At 44.8% G+C, this 18,291-nt stretch overlaps 1 protein-coding gene across 1 annotated transcript in view; it reads left to right on the top strand.

The window, feature by feature from the left end:
* The window catches only part of DNAH17 (dynein axonemal heavy chain 17), an 84,576-nt gene that overhangs the window by 2,957 nt on the left and 63,328 nt on the right, over positions 1–18,291 (top strand). The window contains exons 6-21 of the mRNA XM_067547171.1: positions 70–195; positions 1,037–1,192; positions 1,342–1,428; positions 4,690–4,857; positions 5,124–5,240; positions 7,425–7,690; positions 7,882–8,077; positions 8,392–8,538; positions 9,170–9,278; positions 10,865–10,968; positions 11,098–11,238; positions 11,828–11,971; positions 13,422–13,604; positions 14,589–14,843; positions 15,917–16,086; positions 16,689–16,911. Of these exons, the coding sequence (XP_067403272.1) occupies positions 70–195; positions 1,037–1,192; positions 1,342–1,428; positions 4,690–4,857; positions 5,124–5,240; positions 7,425–7,690; positions 7,882–8,077; positions 8,392–8,538; positions 9,170–9,278; positions 10,865–10,968; positions 11,098–11,238; positions 11,828–11,971; positions 13,422–13,604; positions 14,589–14,843; positions 15,917–16,086; positions 16,689–16,911 (2,592 nt within the window). The remainder of the gene's footprint in view (positions 1–69; positions 196–1,036; positions 1,193–1,341; positions 1,429–4,689; positions 4,858–5,123; positions 5,241–7,424; positions 7,691–7,881; positions 8,078–8,391; positions 8,539–9,169; positions 9,279–10,864; positions 10,969–11,097; positions 11,239–11,827; positions 11,972–13,421; positions 13,605–14,588; positions 14,844–15,916; positions 16,087–16,688; positions 16,912–18,291) is intronic.

The raw sequence follows: 18,291 nt of genomic DNA, 5'->3' as shown, positions 1-18,291 counted from the left end.
TGAACTGACTTCACTGCTGGGCACGTGGTTGTTTCTAAATGGATTCAAAGTGATGTCGTTTCTTCACAGCTGCCTCCCTACATTGATAGTGTCATGTACACTGTGTGCTTAATATGGGCTAACTCGGAACACTACAACACGCCGTCCAGGATCATAGTCATCTTACAGGAGATCTGCAACCTCCTCATTGAAATGGTACTGTCCTCGGGACGGGTGTGGTAGCATGGCAGCCCGGGCTCTGCCTTCACCAGGGTATGGGCCACATGCAAGTGGGTTGCTGCACCACCTTCTCCAGAGTGCCTGAGGTGGTGGAGGGACAGTTGCTCTGGGCTGCAGCTGTTCTTGTTTAAATCCCCCTCTTCTGTTACATAGCAGTACCCAGAGTCATTTCCCTCAGGCGTTTTGGGGTATAGTCAAACCCAGAAGCAGCCTGTGTTCAAGCTGATGCACTCAGGAACCTGAAAAATTGCCCCTGTGGAAAAATACTAGCAGGAAAGATGAGGTGAGGGTCTGGGCCAGCTGGAAGGAGGGAGAAGAGAGTCCGTGTCCTGTAGGTAGGTGACAGTTAATAGGGCAAAGGGACCCTAGGGGGGTTGTAAAGCTCCCTGGTGAATAGCACCAGTATAGAGGCCTCTGTGCCACCATGGCAGAAGTCCCTGGTGCAAGGAGAATTCGGGTGGGCCAGGTGAAGAACAGAGGTGCTGTGGCCAGGACAATCTGACACCCTCACTGGCGATTCCCTAATGCTGCAAGCTCAGGTGTGAGACAGTGCTGCCATAGTTTGTGCTAGAGGCTGCCCCTGAGAAGAGGAGGCCCAGATTGTGCCGCTCAGTCCCTGTGCCAGCCCTAGCCCCAGCACAGGGACTGATGGATCAGGCTGGACAGTAGCATTTTGCAAATGCTGCTTGTAGTTGTTGTGGTTTCTCTGGTTTGCATAAGTGATCAAATGACTCCTTACCCACCGAAGAAACAAAGTCTGTGACCCTCCAGGAGGAACTACTTCTAACGTCCGGTTACTGCACTTTACTTTGTTTAGACCCGAAACTTCCTGAGCCCAGAGGAAGTGATGAAAGGCTTGCAAGGCGAAATAGAAGAGATCTTGGGGGGGATCAAACTCGGCCCTTCAGTTATAGAGAGACTTTACCAAACCTACCACAAGTGCTGCTCAGAGCTGATGCCCGTTTTCTTTAAGGTATGTTGCTGCTGACCTGCTTTGGGATCAGCTGGGAGCAGGGACACCGATAAAGCACTCACCAAAGAGCTCCACTTCCCTGTTAGCTAAACACACCTGCTAATGATGCTGGACTTACGTTACACTGACAAATCTTTCTCTGGTTTCAGGACAAGGAGATGAGGCTATGGGAGTTTCCTTCTTCTCTTGTGTTTACCAGAATGAATTCATTTTTGCACAGACTGAAGACTATAGAGGTGCCAATGAAATACTTTGTGTCTGGTAGTTTATCTAGAACTTGTGCTAATGTGGAAGCCTGTCTGAGTGGTCTATGTTTCCTGTAGTGCCCACAGAATGGCTTAAGTTTTCCAAACAAACCAGAAGGCACACGCCCTGCCCTGAGGTGCTCACAGTCTCAAGACAGATAAATTGGCTGTCAGGCATCGCTCAGGAGAAAGGGTACAACCAGATATCCCTACAACATGTAAACTCTTCCCAAATTCCAAATCCTTAGACTTGTTCTCACTAAGGCAGCAGTGGGTCTCCAGGAGGAATGTGACTGGGGAAAGAGGAAAGGGTTTTTGGATAAACTTGAGAGGTGCTCCTTGCACAGTGCTCAGGAGAGAAGAAGGAATTTGTGTGGGAAGCTGACAACTGACTCAGCTGATACCAATAACTGTGAGGCCTGATCTCATTCTTTGCCATATTGTTGCACATGGAAGATGACTTTTTCCCAGCTCTCTCCCCTCTCTGTCCTTTGATGTACGACAGGATTTTGTGTTGAACCTGAGCTCTTAAAATGTGCCCAGCACCCATTGGTCATTGATCAGAACTCTCCCTTTGAGTTATCTTCCACAATGAGGAAACTCCCCCAAAGAATATCAATGGCTCTGATTTTCCTATGAAATCAGGCAGAGCTGCCAATGGATTAAAGCAAGGAGTGGGAGCTGAGAAACCCCAGTCCTATAGTGACTCTGCTACTGGCTTGCAATATGGCCTGGAGCCAAACTACTTCTCCTTCCAGTGTTGGTCCCTGTATGTACTCTGCTGGGGGTACACATGGAGCTCCATGCCTAAGACTGGAAGATTCTTGCTAGCAATGTATGTCTGATCCTTGCCTGAGCCTTTCCTCTCCTCCAACGCTAAACCAAGGGTATAAGGGGTAGTGCGGACCAACTGTGTCTCCAGTTCCTTTCTCCTTTCCTATGGTCTGAGACAGAATCTCCAGTGTCCATGGAGCTGCTCCTTTGACTTCTAATCTGAAATATAGAGATTTGTTACTAGATAATTAATAGTTTTAGTTAGTTAAAATTCAGGGATTTCCCCTTACTAGGTTCCCCTCCTCACACTCCTCCATATGGGGCGCATATTATGCCCAGGATTCCAGGCTTCAAGAACTGTATCTTCTGCCCTGGCACCTTCATGGTCTGCAACAACCCTCAGAGGTGCTTGTACTACCTCAGAGAAGCCCACATCTCTGCTAAATGTGGTGTTTGCCACTCATTTTCCCAACTGAACCTGGAAAGCGCGGGAATATAGACTAAAGAAACATCTGATGGAGGGTCTAATGAGGCCCCATTCTGATCTGGGCTGAGCAGACCCCCTGTATACAGGCAGAAGCATCAAGATGCACACCTCCTAGTCCCGGATAGAACCAAAGACTCCTCAGGCTCACCATGAGTGTAGGAAGCACTCTCAGAAGGTTATGTTACATCTTATTGGAACCAGTCCTTACAAGGAAGATTGACACTGTCGGTTCATGAATGCTATGAAAGGGGAAATCAAACACTCATTCCTTCTACCAGTTGGGGCATTTCAGCATCTACAGTACAGATGGTACCACCATTAGATCTGGAGCCTACATGTTCCTCCTTAGGCAATCTGACATCACCCCCACTGAGAGATCTGACCCCAGATAGAGGATCCAGAATCTCTCTCTCCTCCTCCATCCCCAACCTCATAAAAGGGTGTACCCCTCTTGGAACTGTTGGTACTTTATGCCTTGGAGGCCTCCTCAACCAAAGTTGGATCCCTTACTGGGGATCATGGGAAGCCGTGCATGCAGTATCTTGAATCAGTACAGTCCCATTGGGATTCACATCATCCCTCCCCTCCCAGAGACCATGCTGAGATTTCCCCAGACCCCTGGAGGAGGAAGAGCTGGATCCAGCAGTACCATTGGTCCCAACAGGAATATCAGCATCATCTCGTGATGAGGCCATTACTCTGACAGATGACCACAAACAGTTTCCAGACCTGTTAAGGAGGGTTGCTGACATGCTCCAGATTCCTCTGGAGGAAGTCCAAGAGAAGCTTCACAAACTCCTTGATATTGTGCATATTACAGGGCTCTGTAGGATAGTGTTTCCTGTTAATGAGACCATCGAGAGCCTGCCAGAGTCATGTGGTACCTACTCCTAGGAGAGCAGACAAGAAGTACTTTGTCCCAGCCAGAGGAACTGAGTTTTGTTCACACATTCTGCCCCCAGTTCTTTGATTGTTCAAGTTGCCACTGAAAGGCATAGCCAGCAGCAAACAGCTCCATTCCTTCAGATAAAGAGGCTAAGCATTTGGATCTCCTTGGAAGGAACGTATTTACTTCACCCAGCCTGCAATTGCAATTAGCCAATGATCAGGCATTACTTTCAAAGTATGACTTTTGTTAATTATTCAAACTTTTCAGAATTCAGAGACAAGCTCCCTCAGGAGGACAGAGCACAATTTCAAGCCTTTATTGTGGAGGGTAGATTGGTTGCCAGATCATCCCTCCAAGCCATACCAGACGCAGCTGACACAGTCAGAACAGCCTCACAGTCAATGGTGACTGCTATCATCATGCATAGGGAGTCCTGGCTGCATTCCTCGGGATTGGCCAGGGAAGTTCAATCCACAGTGGAGGATTTGCCCATTGACAGGGACAATTTATTTAGTCAGAAGACGAATGAATCATTCCACTAATTAAAAAACTCAAGGGCAACCCTCCGCTCCCTAAGAATATACAGTTTGGAGCAGGAGGAGAGGAAGGGTGCAGGTGCAGACCAACGGACACAGGTAGCAAGGTCTCAGGTGGGTAGAGCACATACGTCTCCACAGTGGAACACAGACAGAGACCACACATCTTGAAGAACTCCAGTTACAAGATAAGTCATCTCTTTCATCACTCAGGCCAACCTGATTCAGTGAGGCACTTATGTGTGTGCCTGAATTTAAGTATGTAAATAGTCCCATTAAGCTAGACATGTGCTTAAGTGCCTTGCTGAATAAGGGCTTTCTGTTTTCCTATCTGCAAAGTGGGGATAATATTTTGAAGTCCTCTGATGAAAGCCACTCAATTCAATATATAACTTGGATTGTTATTTGTTATTTATTTATTTAGTACCTGCAGTTTTCTTCTTGATCACCAAGTCCCATGCATTCTGTGTCAGGTCCCCGTTCTCTTTCAACAGAACCCTGGCAGGTAGCTAAGAGCATTTTGATATGAAGATGTAATGAGTGTGATGGTTGTTTCTGTTCATTAGGAGTTGTATGTAACAGCTATTGAATTCTTGAAGCTGGAGAAAATTGAGTTGGGAGGAGTGAGAGGAAACATCCTTGGGAGCATGGTTTTTCAGATTTATGAGGAGATCTCTGAACTCATTAAAGTTTTTGCTGATTGCAGATATGATCCCTTAGATCCTGCAGAAGAGGTTAGTAAATGTTTTTCATACGAATACATATGAAAAATGTATTCATTTGTTAGATGAATAAATTACTTGCTTCGAGCAAGCCAGAGAATCTGCATGTGGAACAGTTTCCATGGCAACAAATGTACTGTACTTACTTTAGGAAAAAACACTCTGGTATTAGCACTCATTCAATTTAAATGAACTGATTTTATGGCTGGTTCTCTATATAAAATACCTAAGCATGGCTTAATCCTACTATCTTAATCCTTTGTTCTTTTTATTGGTAGGAATTTGATGAAGATTTTGCAGTATTCCAGACCAAAATTCAGGATTTGGATAGAAGATTGGCAACCATTTTTTGTCAAGGATTTAATGACTGTAATAGTATTGAATCTGCTGTCAAGGTATAAGTGTGCATGTATGGTTGGTGTGCCTCTTCCCTAGCAAGAGTGTTAGTACCTCACCTAATTCGGGTGAATTTGGCTTTGGTTCTAATGCCAAATCTGTGACTAGGACAGTACTCTGGTCAGCTAAGAAGTTTCTGCATTTATAAATACTTTAAAATAAAACTTGAAGTCAAGGCTTTCCAAAGCTACTTTAGAGATCTTGAGAGCCTCAATTTGTGGGTGCCCAACTTGAGATACTTTAAAGGGACCTGATTTTCCTCAGAGGAGCCAGATTCTCTACTGGTGAGTGCATGTCAGACAGACTCTAGTGAGGGATGGGAGGGCATAGAGGAAGATGTTAACTTAGAATGTAAATATTAGAGCTGGTCAAAACATTTTCAGTTGAGCAGTTTTCCATCAGAAAATGCAGTTTTGACCAATTTTTTTTGAAGGGATGATCAACAGATGGCTCAGGCAGTGGTGCTATAAGGAGGGCTTTGGGATGTGTGGTCACTGAGAGGCATTCATGGACAGAGGCCTGTTCTCTTGGGATGGACTTCACCTGAGTAGGGAGGGAAATGCACTTCTAGGATGGAGGCTGGCACAACTGATTAAGAGAGCTTTAAACTAGGGAGCTGGCGGAAATGGTTGGGAGATGCCCAGGAAATCTCCATGCCTGATTTTAGCATTGAGAGGGAGGAAAATGAAGTAAGAAAGGACACAGAAATGTGGAGCAGAATGGACATTAAGAGGAAGGGTAATGTAGATACCAGTCTAATAGGTGATATTTGTGATAGGTAGAATGACTGTGCCAAATCAGGTAAGGAACGTGAGCGAAGCCAAACAGCACAAATTTAGATGTTTGTTCACCAATGCAAGGAGCCTGGGTAACAAAGTGGAGGAACTAGAGCTGCTGGTAGAGGAAGTGAAACCAGATATTATAGGGATAATAGAAACCTGGTGGAGTAGCAGTCATGACTGGTGTACAGCTATTGAAGGGTATGTGCTGTGTAGGAAAGACAGATATAAAGGCAAAGGTGGTGGAGTAGCATTGTATATAAGTGATGTGGTAGACTGTAAATAAATTAGAAGTAATGGAATTGATAAGACAGAATCTGTCTGGGCGAAAATCACATTGGGGAAGAAAACTACTAGAGCTTCCGCTGGGATAGTGTTTGGGGTGTGCTAGAGAACACCAGGATCTGATCTGGACATGGATAGAGACCTCTATAAGGCTTTTAATGGAGTAAATATACTGGGAACTGTGTGATTATGGGAGACTTTAACTTCCCAGATATAGCCTGGAGGACAAGGGCCAGTAGTAATAATAGGGCCCAGATTTTCCTGGATGTGAGAGCTGTAGCATGGGGCACGGTTCACTTGCTGGTGGATCTCTGTACCTTAAAGTCTTTAAACCATGATTTGAGAACTTTAATAACGCAGTCATAGGTCAGGGGTCTATTACAGGAGTGAATGGGTGAGGTTCTGTGTCCTGCGTTGTGCAGGAGGTCAGACTAGATGATCATATTGGTCCCTTCTGACCTTAGAGTATGAGTCTGAGTCAATTTTGATGAAATTTTCAGCAAGAAAAAGCCTGCATGAATTGTTTCAACTTTCTCATTTCATTTCAACAATGCTGAAGTGTTTTGTTTGACTTTCAAGTAATTTCATTTAGACATTTCTATGATATTAAAATGTTGAATATAAACTACAGCCTTAATTATATACATATTACATTTAACATTTTAATATCATAGAAAAGTCTAAATGAAATGAATTTACATCAAAACAAATGTTTTGATGGCTGCAAATAGAAATTTTTTGAAATTTTTATTTTGTGGAAAGATTTCTAAATTTCAGCCTTTTATTCCAATTTATAACATTTTTTCCCCAAAATTTGGGAATTTCCTATGGCATGGAAATTCTGGTTTCCTGCTCTAGTAGATATACACTTTCCTGCACTTGGACCAGGTGAAGCCGTGCGGCCATTCAACTGAAATGGTTTGTGGAAGGGCCCTGTGGAAGAAGTGACTCTTTTTTAGGTGATCCAATATTTCTAAAGTAGATGAAAGGCAGTATGTATAGAGAGAGTGATATAGCATAATTTGCCTAATGCCTTTTGGAAGAATCAGCAGCATTCTCAATAGACTGTTGGCAGACACATTGTTGTGTAAACTGTTTACCAATTTATTTGTTCTTTAGCAAATACACATGTTTGGATCACTGTTGGATCGACCTCTGATAAAGGCAGAAGTGGCCCCTCATTACTCCACCCTTTTGGAGATGTTTAATGTTGAACTAGACAATGCAAAGATAATGTATGATGCCCAGATAGTAGCCACAAAATCAGGAGGCGTGCCGCCTATCAGCAAAAATATGCCTCCTGTTGCTGGGCAACTGAAGTGGGCTCTGGAGCTCCAAGAAAGACTAGAGACTCCAATGAAGGAGTTACAAGCCATTGATCACCCGTAAGTAAGATTTTTTTGCATTGTGCACTTTGGGATATGCTGTTACCTGTGTATGTACTATGGAGCAGTAGTGAACATTTACCAAGAACAAAGCACATATCCACTTAGATCACTGAGGTTCTGTTTGGCTTAGTGATTAAATCCCAGCTGTATCAGTGTATCTGTTTCTTCAGTTGTGACTTTGATTACAGTGTTATGGTCAGTGCTGAAGCTAAACTGGTGTCCGAGAAGTATAAGGAGATGATGCGTTTGCTGCAGAATTACCGAGAGAAGACTTATGAAGAGTGGATAAGGAGAGTAGATGCAGACTGCCAATTTAATCTCGAACAGCCCCTGCTCCTGAGAGATCCAGGCACCACTCTCATCAGCCTGAACTTCCACAAGGAGGTGGGTGGCAACATGCTTGCCTGCAAAGTTTCTTGTTGAAACCAGTTTGAGCAGAAATGAAATGGTTGTAGCAAATACTGTTTGAGCCCTGTTCTGTTATTATCTGTTTTATTTTGACTGTTACTGCCGAGACAAACCTCACATAGTAATCTTGCTCATTCGTGTACCAGTCTGAATTGGCATCACCTCAGCAGCAGAGCAGTGATAAACCATTTGTACTCATCTCTGATTTTTGTTGAGTCTTTCAATACGGAATGATGCTAACGCTTTTCCTTTATTAATAGGTAATTATTTCTGATTATTGTATTTTGCAGCTAGTTGCTGTTCTACGTGAAGTCAAGTATTTGAATTTTCAGAAGCAGAAAGATATTCCAGATAGTGCTGGGAATCTCTTTTCTCAAAATGAAACTTTCCGGAAGTTTGTGGGCAATCTGGATCTCATTGTTGGTTGGTACAATAAGGCAAGTTTGAAAAAGGGGAGGCAATGTGGAAGGTAACAAAGTGATGAAACAGGATCAGAGTGTGTCTGTCTCCCTACCTGTTTAGAAGAGCTAGATTCAAGCTTGTACACAATGGGGTAATACATTAAAGTAGTGCTCTAAATATTACAAAATGGGTTTTAAACATTCCAGGTGGTTTGACTAAACCAGTCAAACTGTCACGTGTAATTAGCACTACTTCATGGCTTAGCACAACAGGAGAGAACTGCCTATCTCAGGGCTTCAGATTGCTTCACATTGTAATATTTGAGGGCATATTACTAATGGGACCTCATAGAATCATAGAAGATGAGGGTTGGGAGGGACCTCAGGAGGTATCTAGTCCAACCCCCTGCTCAAAGCAGGACCAACCTCAACTATGTCACAAACACTGTTCTTCCAACATGTCTTCCATGTCACCAACACTATTCCACCCTTCCAGCCTATCTGTGTGGAATGTGAGGCCTCCATTCCTCTATCTGAAGCCAGCCAAGATGGATCAAAAATGAATGTGCTCAGAAAAGGCTGCTTTTCAGCAGTTAAGGCAGCAACTCCTCCTTTTCCCCACAGAACTGTTTTTGCACCCTAAGCCAATGATGTTTTTATTTTCCAGATCAAGACAAGCATTCTGTCAGTAGAACTGCCACTGATCAAGCAGGAGTTAGAAGAGAATGATGTCAAGCTGCAGAAAGCTGAAACCACCTTGTTTTGGAGCAATGAAGGTAAAAACTCAGTCATGTCATCTTTACCTGTTGCCAGATGACAACATTATTCTGTGTGCACTTGGCCCAGTCTGTGCCCAGGGCAGCCACCTGAAAATGCCAAGGTCAGGGCAGGCTGCAAAAGGAGAGCAGATTCTCCAACTGGTGGCTAACACTACAGTACATTCACCAACCAGTCACAAAGAGTGTTTCTCATCCGCCACACTGGTTATTAAGAAGCTACAAACAAGAAGCTACACAGCCCCTGATTGCCCTTCAGTCTCAGGCCCCCATCACCGCTACACCCAGTAAAGGGATACGTTATTCAAAGGCTGTTCCCTTTGCCAAAAAGTTCTCCTGACTCCAAAGGGCCAGCCACATTGCCAGGTCAATGTAAGTCTGGATCTGACCCAAACACCACGCTGCCAGCCAATCCTTTGGTAATTAAAACTGAAGATTTATTATAAAAGGAAAGAAAGAAACAAACAAAGTAATACTTAGCAAATTATAACCTTTCTAATGGTACCTGACATGGCATATCCCATACGAACTATTGTGATCTTGCAATATTGATATTAAATAATATTCTAAAAGGTCCCTCTAATCTAGACAGCATCGCAGTGCATTTTGGGGAGAATCCTCTGTGATTCCCCTATTTTCCTTGCTTCATAACATTAGACCCATGAGTTGTTCCCCTTTATTTCCTTGGCCCAAAGGACCAAGGTTGTGCTGATGCATTCTCTGGTCTGAGAAGGACTTTGATGTTGCTGGCATAGGGGCTCTTTGATGCTACCGCTGGGACTTCAAGAGCCGGTCACTGAGTGATGCAAAGTGTTTCTGTCTGTCCCCCAGGCTGCACACACACTGGGAGTGAAGGCTGATGCAGGTGCTAGGTTGCTGGGCCAGGCATGCTTCTCCATGATGATTTGCAGAGGTTGTTTTTGAAGCATTTATCCTAATTCCTCCAAAGTGACTCCTTTAACAGGTTCCCACTCCAAAGGTCTGTGCCCCGTGTGGGTGACTACAGTCTTTGGCCACCTGCCACTAGCATGTAAAGCACATCTGCCATTGCTAAGGAGGCTAGCAATTCCTGCCTCCTTCCTCATTATTGACACTAAACTTCTCTGAGTCCTAGCGTATTCCTCAGAGGCAATTGGAGTACATGGAAGCCCTGCCAGATCCCACTTATAACAAAAAGCTTTTTTACCTGCTGCATGGATCAAGGATATATTGGGATTAGAAGGAAGAATTTGCAACGTTTTCATTCATCTTCTACCTTTTGCTAGAAAAAAGGAATAATGGTGGGAGGCTGCAGGGCATTAGACCCACTGAGCAGAGACTTCTGTAGTGTGGCAGCTAAAGCCTTCAGTTAAGGAAGCCCCACCAGCCACATGCATCAAGCAGAGCATGAATCTACTGGCAGACTTGCCATCAGAGAATAAAAGTTACCATCAGTCTGGCAGGCGGTTACTGTGATGTCTGGAGACTTTATCTCTCTACTAGCTAGACATGCATTTATCTGTCTACTAGCTAGACATGCATTTATCTGTCTACTAGCTAGACATGCATTTATCTGTCTACTAGCTAGACATGCATTTTTCTCTCAGGTGTGATGGAATATATTCAAGAGATGAGAAATGTCTTGCATGATTTAGAGGCAAGAATCCAGAAAACGAAGTTAAATGTGGAGAATATCAGCCAGTTTATGCAGGTGAGTGAAAGATTTTTCCAGACACTTTTAAAATTAACATTCTTGGTATATATTGAATCTCTCTCCTCAGCAGGCCTAGTCTTTTCCAAAGGTAGTCAAAATGCATCTTCGATGTTGTTTTCCTTACAGGAATGGTCAGCCAGTCCTCTGTTTGAAAGAAAAGACAATAAGGAAACGTCCCTCTTAGACTTGGATGGAAAAGCTCATACCATAAACAAACGCTATGCAGCAATTAAAGATTCTGGGCAAAAGATTCAGACTATGCTTATGGTAAGAAACTCGGTCTTCATTATCTCTAGCACTTACATGGTGTAGCACATATAAACTTCACACCACCACTTCCACAAACTAATACTTTCCATGTCAGAGTGTCAATGGAGGACTCAAACTATCTGGGGCACAACCTTGAAGTCTTTACTCAGGCAAAACTCCCACAGACATCGATGTGCATTATAACTCAATAAGGACTTCATGCCTGAGCCAATAGTGCTTTGTTAAAGATCTGTGGCTGGACCCATTGGTTGGTTTTTCTCATGTTGCCACTGGACTACTGAGATGAAAAGAAAAATCCATATAACATCTGTCTGGGGGAATTTTTGACACACTTATGGCTTTTTGGCATGCCCCAAGGATAGTTTCTTTTCGGAGGACATTAAATAAAAGTTGTTTCTTTCCCTTACATTCAAATGGTATTGTAGAGAAGAATGGCCAGGGGAGCAACTACACTGACATTTGGTATCAGAAAACTAGACTTTTGACTTAATCAAATGTTAACTCCCATTTTTCATTGCAAGAAGCTAGGGCATTTGCCTGACCACTTATCAAACAAAAGGTTAATATAGCTTGTTTCTTTTTGCAGGAGAATGCAGACTTATTTAAGGCTGATAAAACATCACAAACATGGCGAGACTATGTGGAATATGTGGATGACATGGTTTTGGATGGATTCTTCAGGTTTATTCGCAAATCTTTACAGTTTCTGCTCACCAACATGGCAGCTGATGTATGTTATCCAGTTTCCTCTTCCCCTTCTGAAATGTCAGTGTTTGCACATATATAATGCATGTGCCCCGATTATTTGTGAATTATTTAAGGAAACCATAGCTTTCCTGATTTCTTAAAACATCTCTTTAAGTGGCATAGCATGCATTGAATGGATTGTGATTCAGCACGTCCTAGAAAGGCCTGACTACAGGACAGCTGAAGCCATGCTTTGGTAACTAGTCAGTTACGTGGTTATTGTAATCAGTTACAAACTGGGTCCAGTGTGCCACCCCTCCCTTCCGCCTCTTCTTTGCCATTGCAGCCATCTGAGCATGTGCACATTAGGCAGTCTGTGGATGTGCCAGTGAATTCTGGGGCAGTTTAGACAACTATCCCATGGTGCCCAGCAGCTGCTGAGCTGAGGATTGTGGGTATTTGAAATTGTGACTATAATAAAGGAGGGAGTGAATGAGGAGAGCTTGGGAGCAGAGTTCAGATCAGTCTGGGGTGGAGCTGGGGGTAGCCAGAAGCACATGGTGTTGCCCTGGCAGAGGGAGATGTGAGACTGAGGAGAGAGGACAGGATGAGGGTGGTGACTTGTGAATCAGTATAGTAATAGTAACTAAATCCATGAGACCACACAAATGCGCCCACTGACAAAGAGCTGACAGTCAGACAGGGCAGAGCCCTAGAAGAGACACCGTCACAGAGTCAGAGGAAGGAGAAGCTTCCAACCAAGGCAGTGGAGGAGTCCCCAGTTCCATCTGCAACCCTGGGTGATCTCCTCCACTCTGAGTTTCTCCTCTGCTCTGCGCTGCCCCTTCCGTCTAATCCCAGATGCATAATCGTGGTAACCTATTGCTTACCATGGCCAAACTGAGCTCCTGGGTTTCCTCCTAAATGCTTTCTACCCTTCCCTCTTTCCCCATTGAGCTCTACACTATGTTCCCCTCCCGGTCTCTAGGCCATAACATCAGTGTCTTCTTTGACTCTTCTCTCCCCTTCCACCCACACACCCAGGCTACCACTGTAGTAATGAGCGTAGTCCAAGCACCTGTATAGAGTAGAATAGAAATCTGGCCCGGATTATTAAAATACTGTCCGTGCCCTTATCTTCTGCCTCCAGTTCAACTATAGTTGAACCTTCACAGAGAGGGTAATGATGACAAGGAGCAGTCAGAAATGTAGGCCAGCACAGAGTCACGGTCCGGACCTCTGGGGAAGAGAGAGGTGCTAAAAGGGGAGCAATCAGCTGTGTCAAAGGTGACAGAGAGGCCATGCGTGAGCATGGAGAAGAGGCAACTGGCAGAGTCTGTGGAGTGCTGGGACGGAAGCAAGGTAAAGGCGATCCGAGAGAGGGTTCGCAGTGAGGCAGTTAACGTAGTGGACTAAATAGCACATTGAAGATGGGGCTCAGGTCAGGTGTTCTGAAGGCAGACAGTAATACACTTTGCACTAATGTATCTCAGGCCAATGCAGCACCTTTGTTTGAAGTGCACATGGAACTGCACAATGATGAATTAAGATACCGTCCATCGCTGGAAGTGGGAGCAGATAATGGTTTTCTGGAAGTGGTGGAAAAGCTAATGAATGATATCTATCAGACAGCTAAACTTGTACCCCGGCTGGCGAAGGGGAAGCTCAGCTACAAGGTTAGTCCTTCGGGGAATTGGACTTAGTCACGTTTGTCAGCCACACACACAGCTTCTGGTCAGGCACCCGGACTTCCTGGGAGCTGAATGTGGCTGACTGGCTTGGCTGGTGACTTTTCAACACACTTGTCACTGCCTCTCTGGGCACAGGCACGTAAGCTTTTAGATGACAAGAAAATGAATCCTCCTAATGGTGCATCGGGAGAAAGCTGGTTTCTAGGGTTTCAAAACTCAAAATATAGGGGGCTTTAAATATCGACATCAGTATCTTGAATTGCAGCCCAAAGTGAACAGGGAGCGAATGCAGTGTTTGGAGCAAGGTGTAGCATGCTCCTTATGGCCAACCCTGCTAAGTAAATAGCCACTCTGTTTTGCACTGTTTGTAGCTTCAGAATGGTTTCCGAATGGCTAGCCCTATGTAGAGCACAATCCAGTAATCAAGCGTGACAACGGCAGACGCTGGCTAACTGTGATGCTGGGAGTATCGGAGAGACCGTCACGAGTGTCACACTCAGCGCAGATGACAGAGTTACACTTCTGACTGTGAAGCCATTTGCAATAACAGAACAGTCAGTTGAACAAGAGGAGTAGCAGAGGTGGTGAGGACAGGAGCAGATCGATGTTGACTCCATGCTGGCTTTGGTAGACAGAAACAGTCTCTCTCTTTCTGAATAAACCAAAATGACGGAGATTAAATGCAAAACCTAAGATGCTTATGGATGAAAACACTAACATGTCAAGAAATGCTTACGTGAAGGTTGTCCTAGTAACTCTAGATTTCCCATACTGCAGATGTGTATCGTTTTGGGTTATATGTACACTGTCACTGGGTATGAGCAGTATATATGTATGTGCATGTGGGCGAGATAATGCTCCTGGGAAATCTTAGCTTTTGCATGTGTTGCCTTTGAGCACTAATGTGGCATTTACTCGTATGGTGCATTCATTTACTTCCGACCCTAATGAGAAGAGGGTTTATTTCAGAGCGACTTAGAAGATATGTCAGATCTAATTGAAATAAGAGAGGAGGTGGTTTCTCTAGTTGTCAGTGCCATGAAACAAGCTGAGGAATATGAAGACTCCTTTGAGAAATATTCTTATTTGTGGATGGACGATCCCCACGAGTTTATGCAACGCTTCCTCACGTTTGGTCACGCGTTCACCCCCGAAGAGCTGGAGTCTCATGCAGAGGACTACTTACCACACATCCCACCCACCCTAGAGCAGTTCCAGCAACAGGTCAGAGAACTCCCAAAACAAAGGGGCTGTGGCTAGGTGCATGGCAAGTCTCTGATACTAGCATGGTACTACTAGGAGAACAACAGCGATGTTTTTGTAAGGTCAGCCAGCCCCTTCATAGACCATCCTTCCCGTGACACCCAAGCGCTTTCCATCCTTCTACATGGGAGCAGAGGGACCCCCCTGCCATTGAGGGAAACACTCTACATCCATCTTTCAGGGGCCCAGGACACACATCTCTTTTCCATCTTGCCATGGTTTGGAGAACACCCATGCATCCACCAACTTGAATGCACTGAGATACCAAGGGGATAGACATCTGGGGCCTGATCCCCCTCCCCCCCGCCCGCCTCTTGTGGTGTCATTTATTCCTGTTCGCAGTGGGAGTAACAAGGTCATCAAGTCAGAACAGAGCATTTTGTATCCATTTGGCATAGGTGTAAATGATGATGCAAGGTGCAAGACTGTGGAGAATCAGGCCCCTGAAAGAGAGAGAGAAAGAGAGTGCAACTTGTGCAAATCCGTGTAGTTCCATTCAAGTAACATCGGCGGTCTTCATGGACGTCAGTGGAGTTTCACTGACTTGGACCAGTTGTGGATCTGGCCCATTGACTCAAATGGAACAGTGCTGATTTACACCAGTTGGAGGATTTCGCCCAGGGTGGATAAAACGTTGGTTTTTTTTTTAAATGAGAACCTGTCCCTCAAGCATGTTCCAAAGCCGAGCACCGAGGAACTCGCTAGCCACCATGTGCTCAGCATCACTGTGGGGCTTGGGAGTTCCCAGATGGGACAGCAGCCAGGAAGGCACCGGCATGGAGAGGGTCTAGCTCTGGTAGCAGCTGCCCTGACAGCATATTGCTCCAGCGTCGCTGAGAGCTGTTAATGCAGCGTTACTGGGGGTCTAATTGCTCCTGACCACAGGAAAACATGGGGGTTGACTAGTTTAGAAGATAGTTGTTCTTGAGGCTAAAAATCTCAAATGACAAACCAGGATTCTGTGACGCCCCCAGACAGGTGCCCCATTGGCAATTCTGAGATTCTGACGAGTGTCGTTTCTCCACGCGTTTCAGATCGACTCGTATGAGAAGCTCTACGAGGAAGTGTCTAAGTTTGAGAACACCAAAGTGTTCAATGGCTGGCTGCAGAGTGACTGCCGTCCTTTCAAGCAAGCACTTTTAAATATTATCAAGCGATGGAGCCTAATGTTTAAGCAGCATCTCATTGACCATGTCACTAGCAGGTAAAACAAAAGAGTGATTCTCCAAAACAAATCGTGCTTGACACACATGGGAACTAAGTGTTCAGATTTATGTCAGAGGCAGGGATTTTATAGCTGTGCTAATGACTGTTGTCCATGGAGCCCAAGACTGAGGTCAGCTCTGGACGAGGAAAAGGGAGCGTGTTTTAAAACATATTGGCTAAGAAATTCCAACTAACATGGTATCGAATGGCACTTTGCACCCAGTGTAGACCAGAGTAGGTCATGGTTAACAAGGTGTTAGCGGATCATGCTCAGTCCTGAGGGTCAGGGGAGTGGCATCCATTTACATACACTTAGGATCTGAGGCTCAAGTTTTTATTCTCCTTTGAGAATTGCTCCGGGCATCCCCACACCTGAAAAAAATAAACAGCAAGGTACCTAGACGTGGAAAGGTGTAGCTCCCGTGGCCCCTGCTCACGTGCCAGAGCACAACGCGCCAGCGCTGTGGACCCCTTGGGCAGTCATCTCAGGGAGCCACAGTGACTGTCAGAAGCAACCAGGCTTTGGATTTTTCTTGTTCCTTTGAACCGGCTGTTCAGAGAGGTCTGGCCGCACAGACCCACCGTCTCCTTTTCTTTTAGCCTCCAGGAGCTAGCAACTTTCATGAAAGAAGCAAATGCAGGCTTGACTAAACCTTTGAAAGAAGGGGATTATAATGGACTGGTGGAGGTGATGGGACACCTGATGAGAGTCAAAGATAGACAGACAGCTACAGACCACATGTTTGAGCCCTTAAAGCAAACAATTGAACTGCTAAAGATTTATGGAGAAGAGATGCCGGAAGAAATTCATATGCAGCTGCATGTAGGTTATGTTAATGCTGTTACCTCAGGTTTGTGGTGTGTAGCGTTGGGGTATTTTTAATAATGAAATCTGATGAATTTGCGTCTTTGTAGAGGGCTGAGATCCAAACTCACCTCAAATCAGTTTTTGATTACGCACTCAGGTGCAGAGAGGGTCTAACTCTTCATAGGAAATGACTAAAATCAATCACCGCATTACTAGTGTCTGTTACTGTGCTGCAGAAATAAGTATCTATCATAAAAGAGAGCAGGAAACATTTTCTCTGAGATATTCTCTCTTTATTTGAAATATCAATTATTTGTTACCAGAAGGACCATAGGAACAGCCTCACTGGATCTTCCAAGAGTCTGTCTAGACCTCTCCAACAGTGACTGGTACCATATGCTTCAGAGGAATGGGCAAGGCACCCCTCAGAGGACAGTTATTGAATCACGTCCTCATGGGGCAGTTCCTTCCTGACCCCCTCAGTCAGTGGCTGCCTTTTGCCATGAATCAGGCGGGTTTCTATTCCTTACACATAAAATAATTTTGATCCCTTCTAGTGTAACTGGGGTGTTCTTGTTATCCTTACAAATACCTATTCAGTTCTGAATGCTGCTGAGCTCTGGGCCGTGTCAATAGCTCGTGGCCATGAGTCAGACAGGTGAACTGTGCAGTGGGTAGAAAAACATTTCTTCTGATTGTTTTTAAAATGTGTTGCCTTCCATTTTCATTTTCTCTCTCCCCTTGTTCTTGAGAGAGGGTAAAAATCACTCCTTTTAAGCCTCCATCACATCCTCTCCAAACTAGGCAATCCCAGCTTTTCCATCTATTGTAAGACAGCCGTTTCAGGTCTTTAACGGTTTTAATCACCCATCTCTGAATGGCATCCCCCCACCCACATCTGCTGGGTATTTTAGAGGTAGCGTGACCAGAACAGGATCCAGGGGAGGCATTCCACTGGATTATAAATAGCTTTACAGTATTCAGGGAGGGCGTCCCATTGGGCTATACAAGGGTGCTAGTGGATTCTCGGTCTTCTCTTCTCTTCCATTCTATGTAAGTCTTGACAAGTTGTTTTCTGGTTTCAACACTGCTGCTCACTGAGGAGAAATGCTCATTGAGCTGCCCTCAAATGTGGCCAGATCATTTTCTTGAATGGTTTTAGTTAATTTAGAACTCACTGTCAAGCTGCCTGCAGTGACTTAGGAGTGTGAGCACCAACCTCAGGGCAGACTGTTGAGAACCAGGGCATAAACCTCCAAACTGGTGGTGAGTTCTGTACTTAGATTTCACCAACTAATTATCAAATGTAAATGCCTCAGGCACTAGGAGTCGCAGACAGTCCCCTGGGGTACTCCAATCTGTGTCGCCACCCAGGTGAGCCTGCCTTTGTGATAA

The sequence above is a fragment of the Emydura macquarii genome, unplaced genomic scaffold (genome assembly GCF_026122565.2).
Source record: "Emydura macquarii macquarii isolate MOO-44397 ecotype Brisbane River unplaced genomic scaffold, CSIRO-AGI_Emac_v2 contig_1230, whole genome shotgun sequence".
Classification (NCBI taxonomy): Eukaryota; Metazoa; Chordata; order Testudines; family Chelidae; genus Emydura; species Emydura macquarii.
This window is presented reverse-complemented; position numbering and strand designations above follow the sequence as displayed.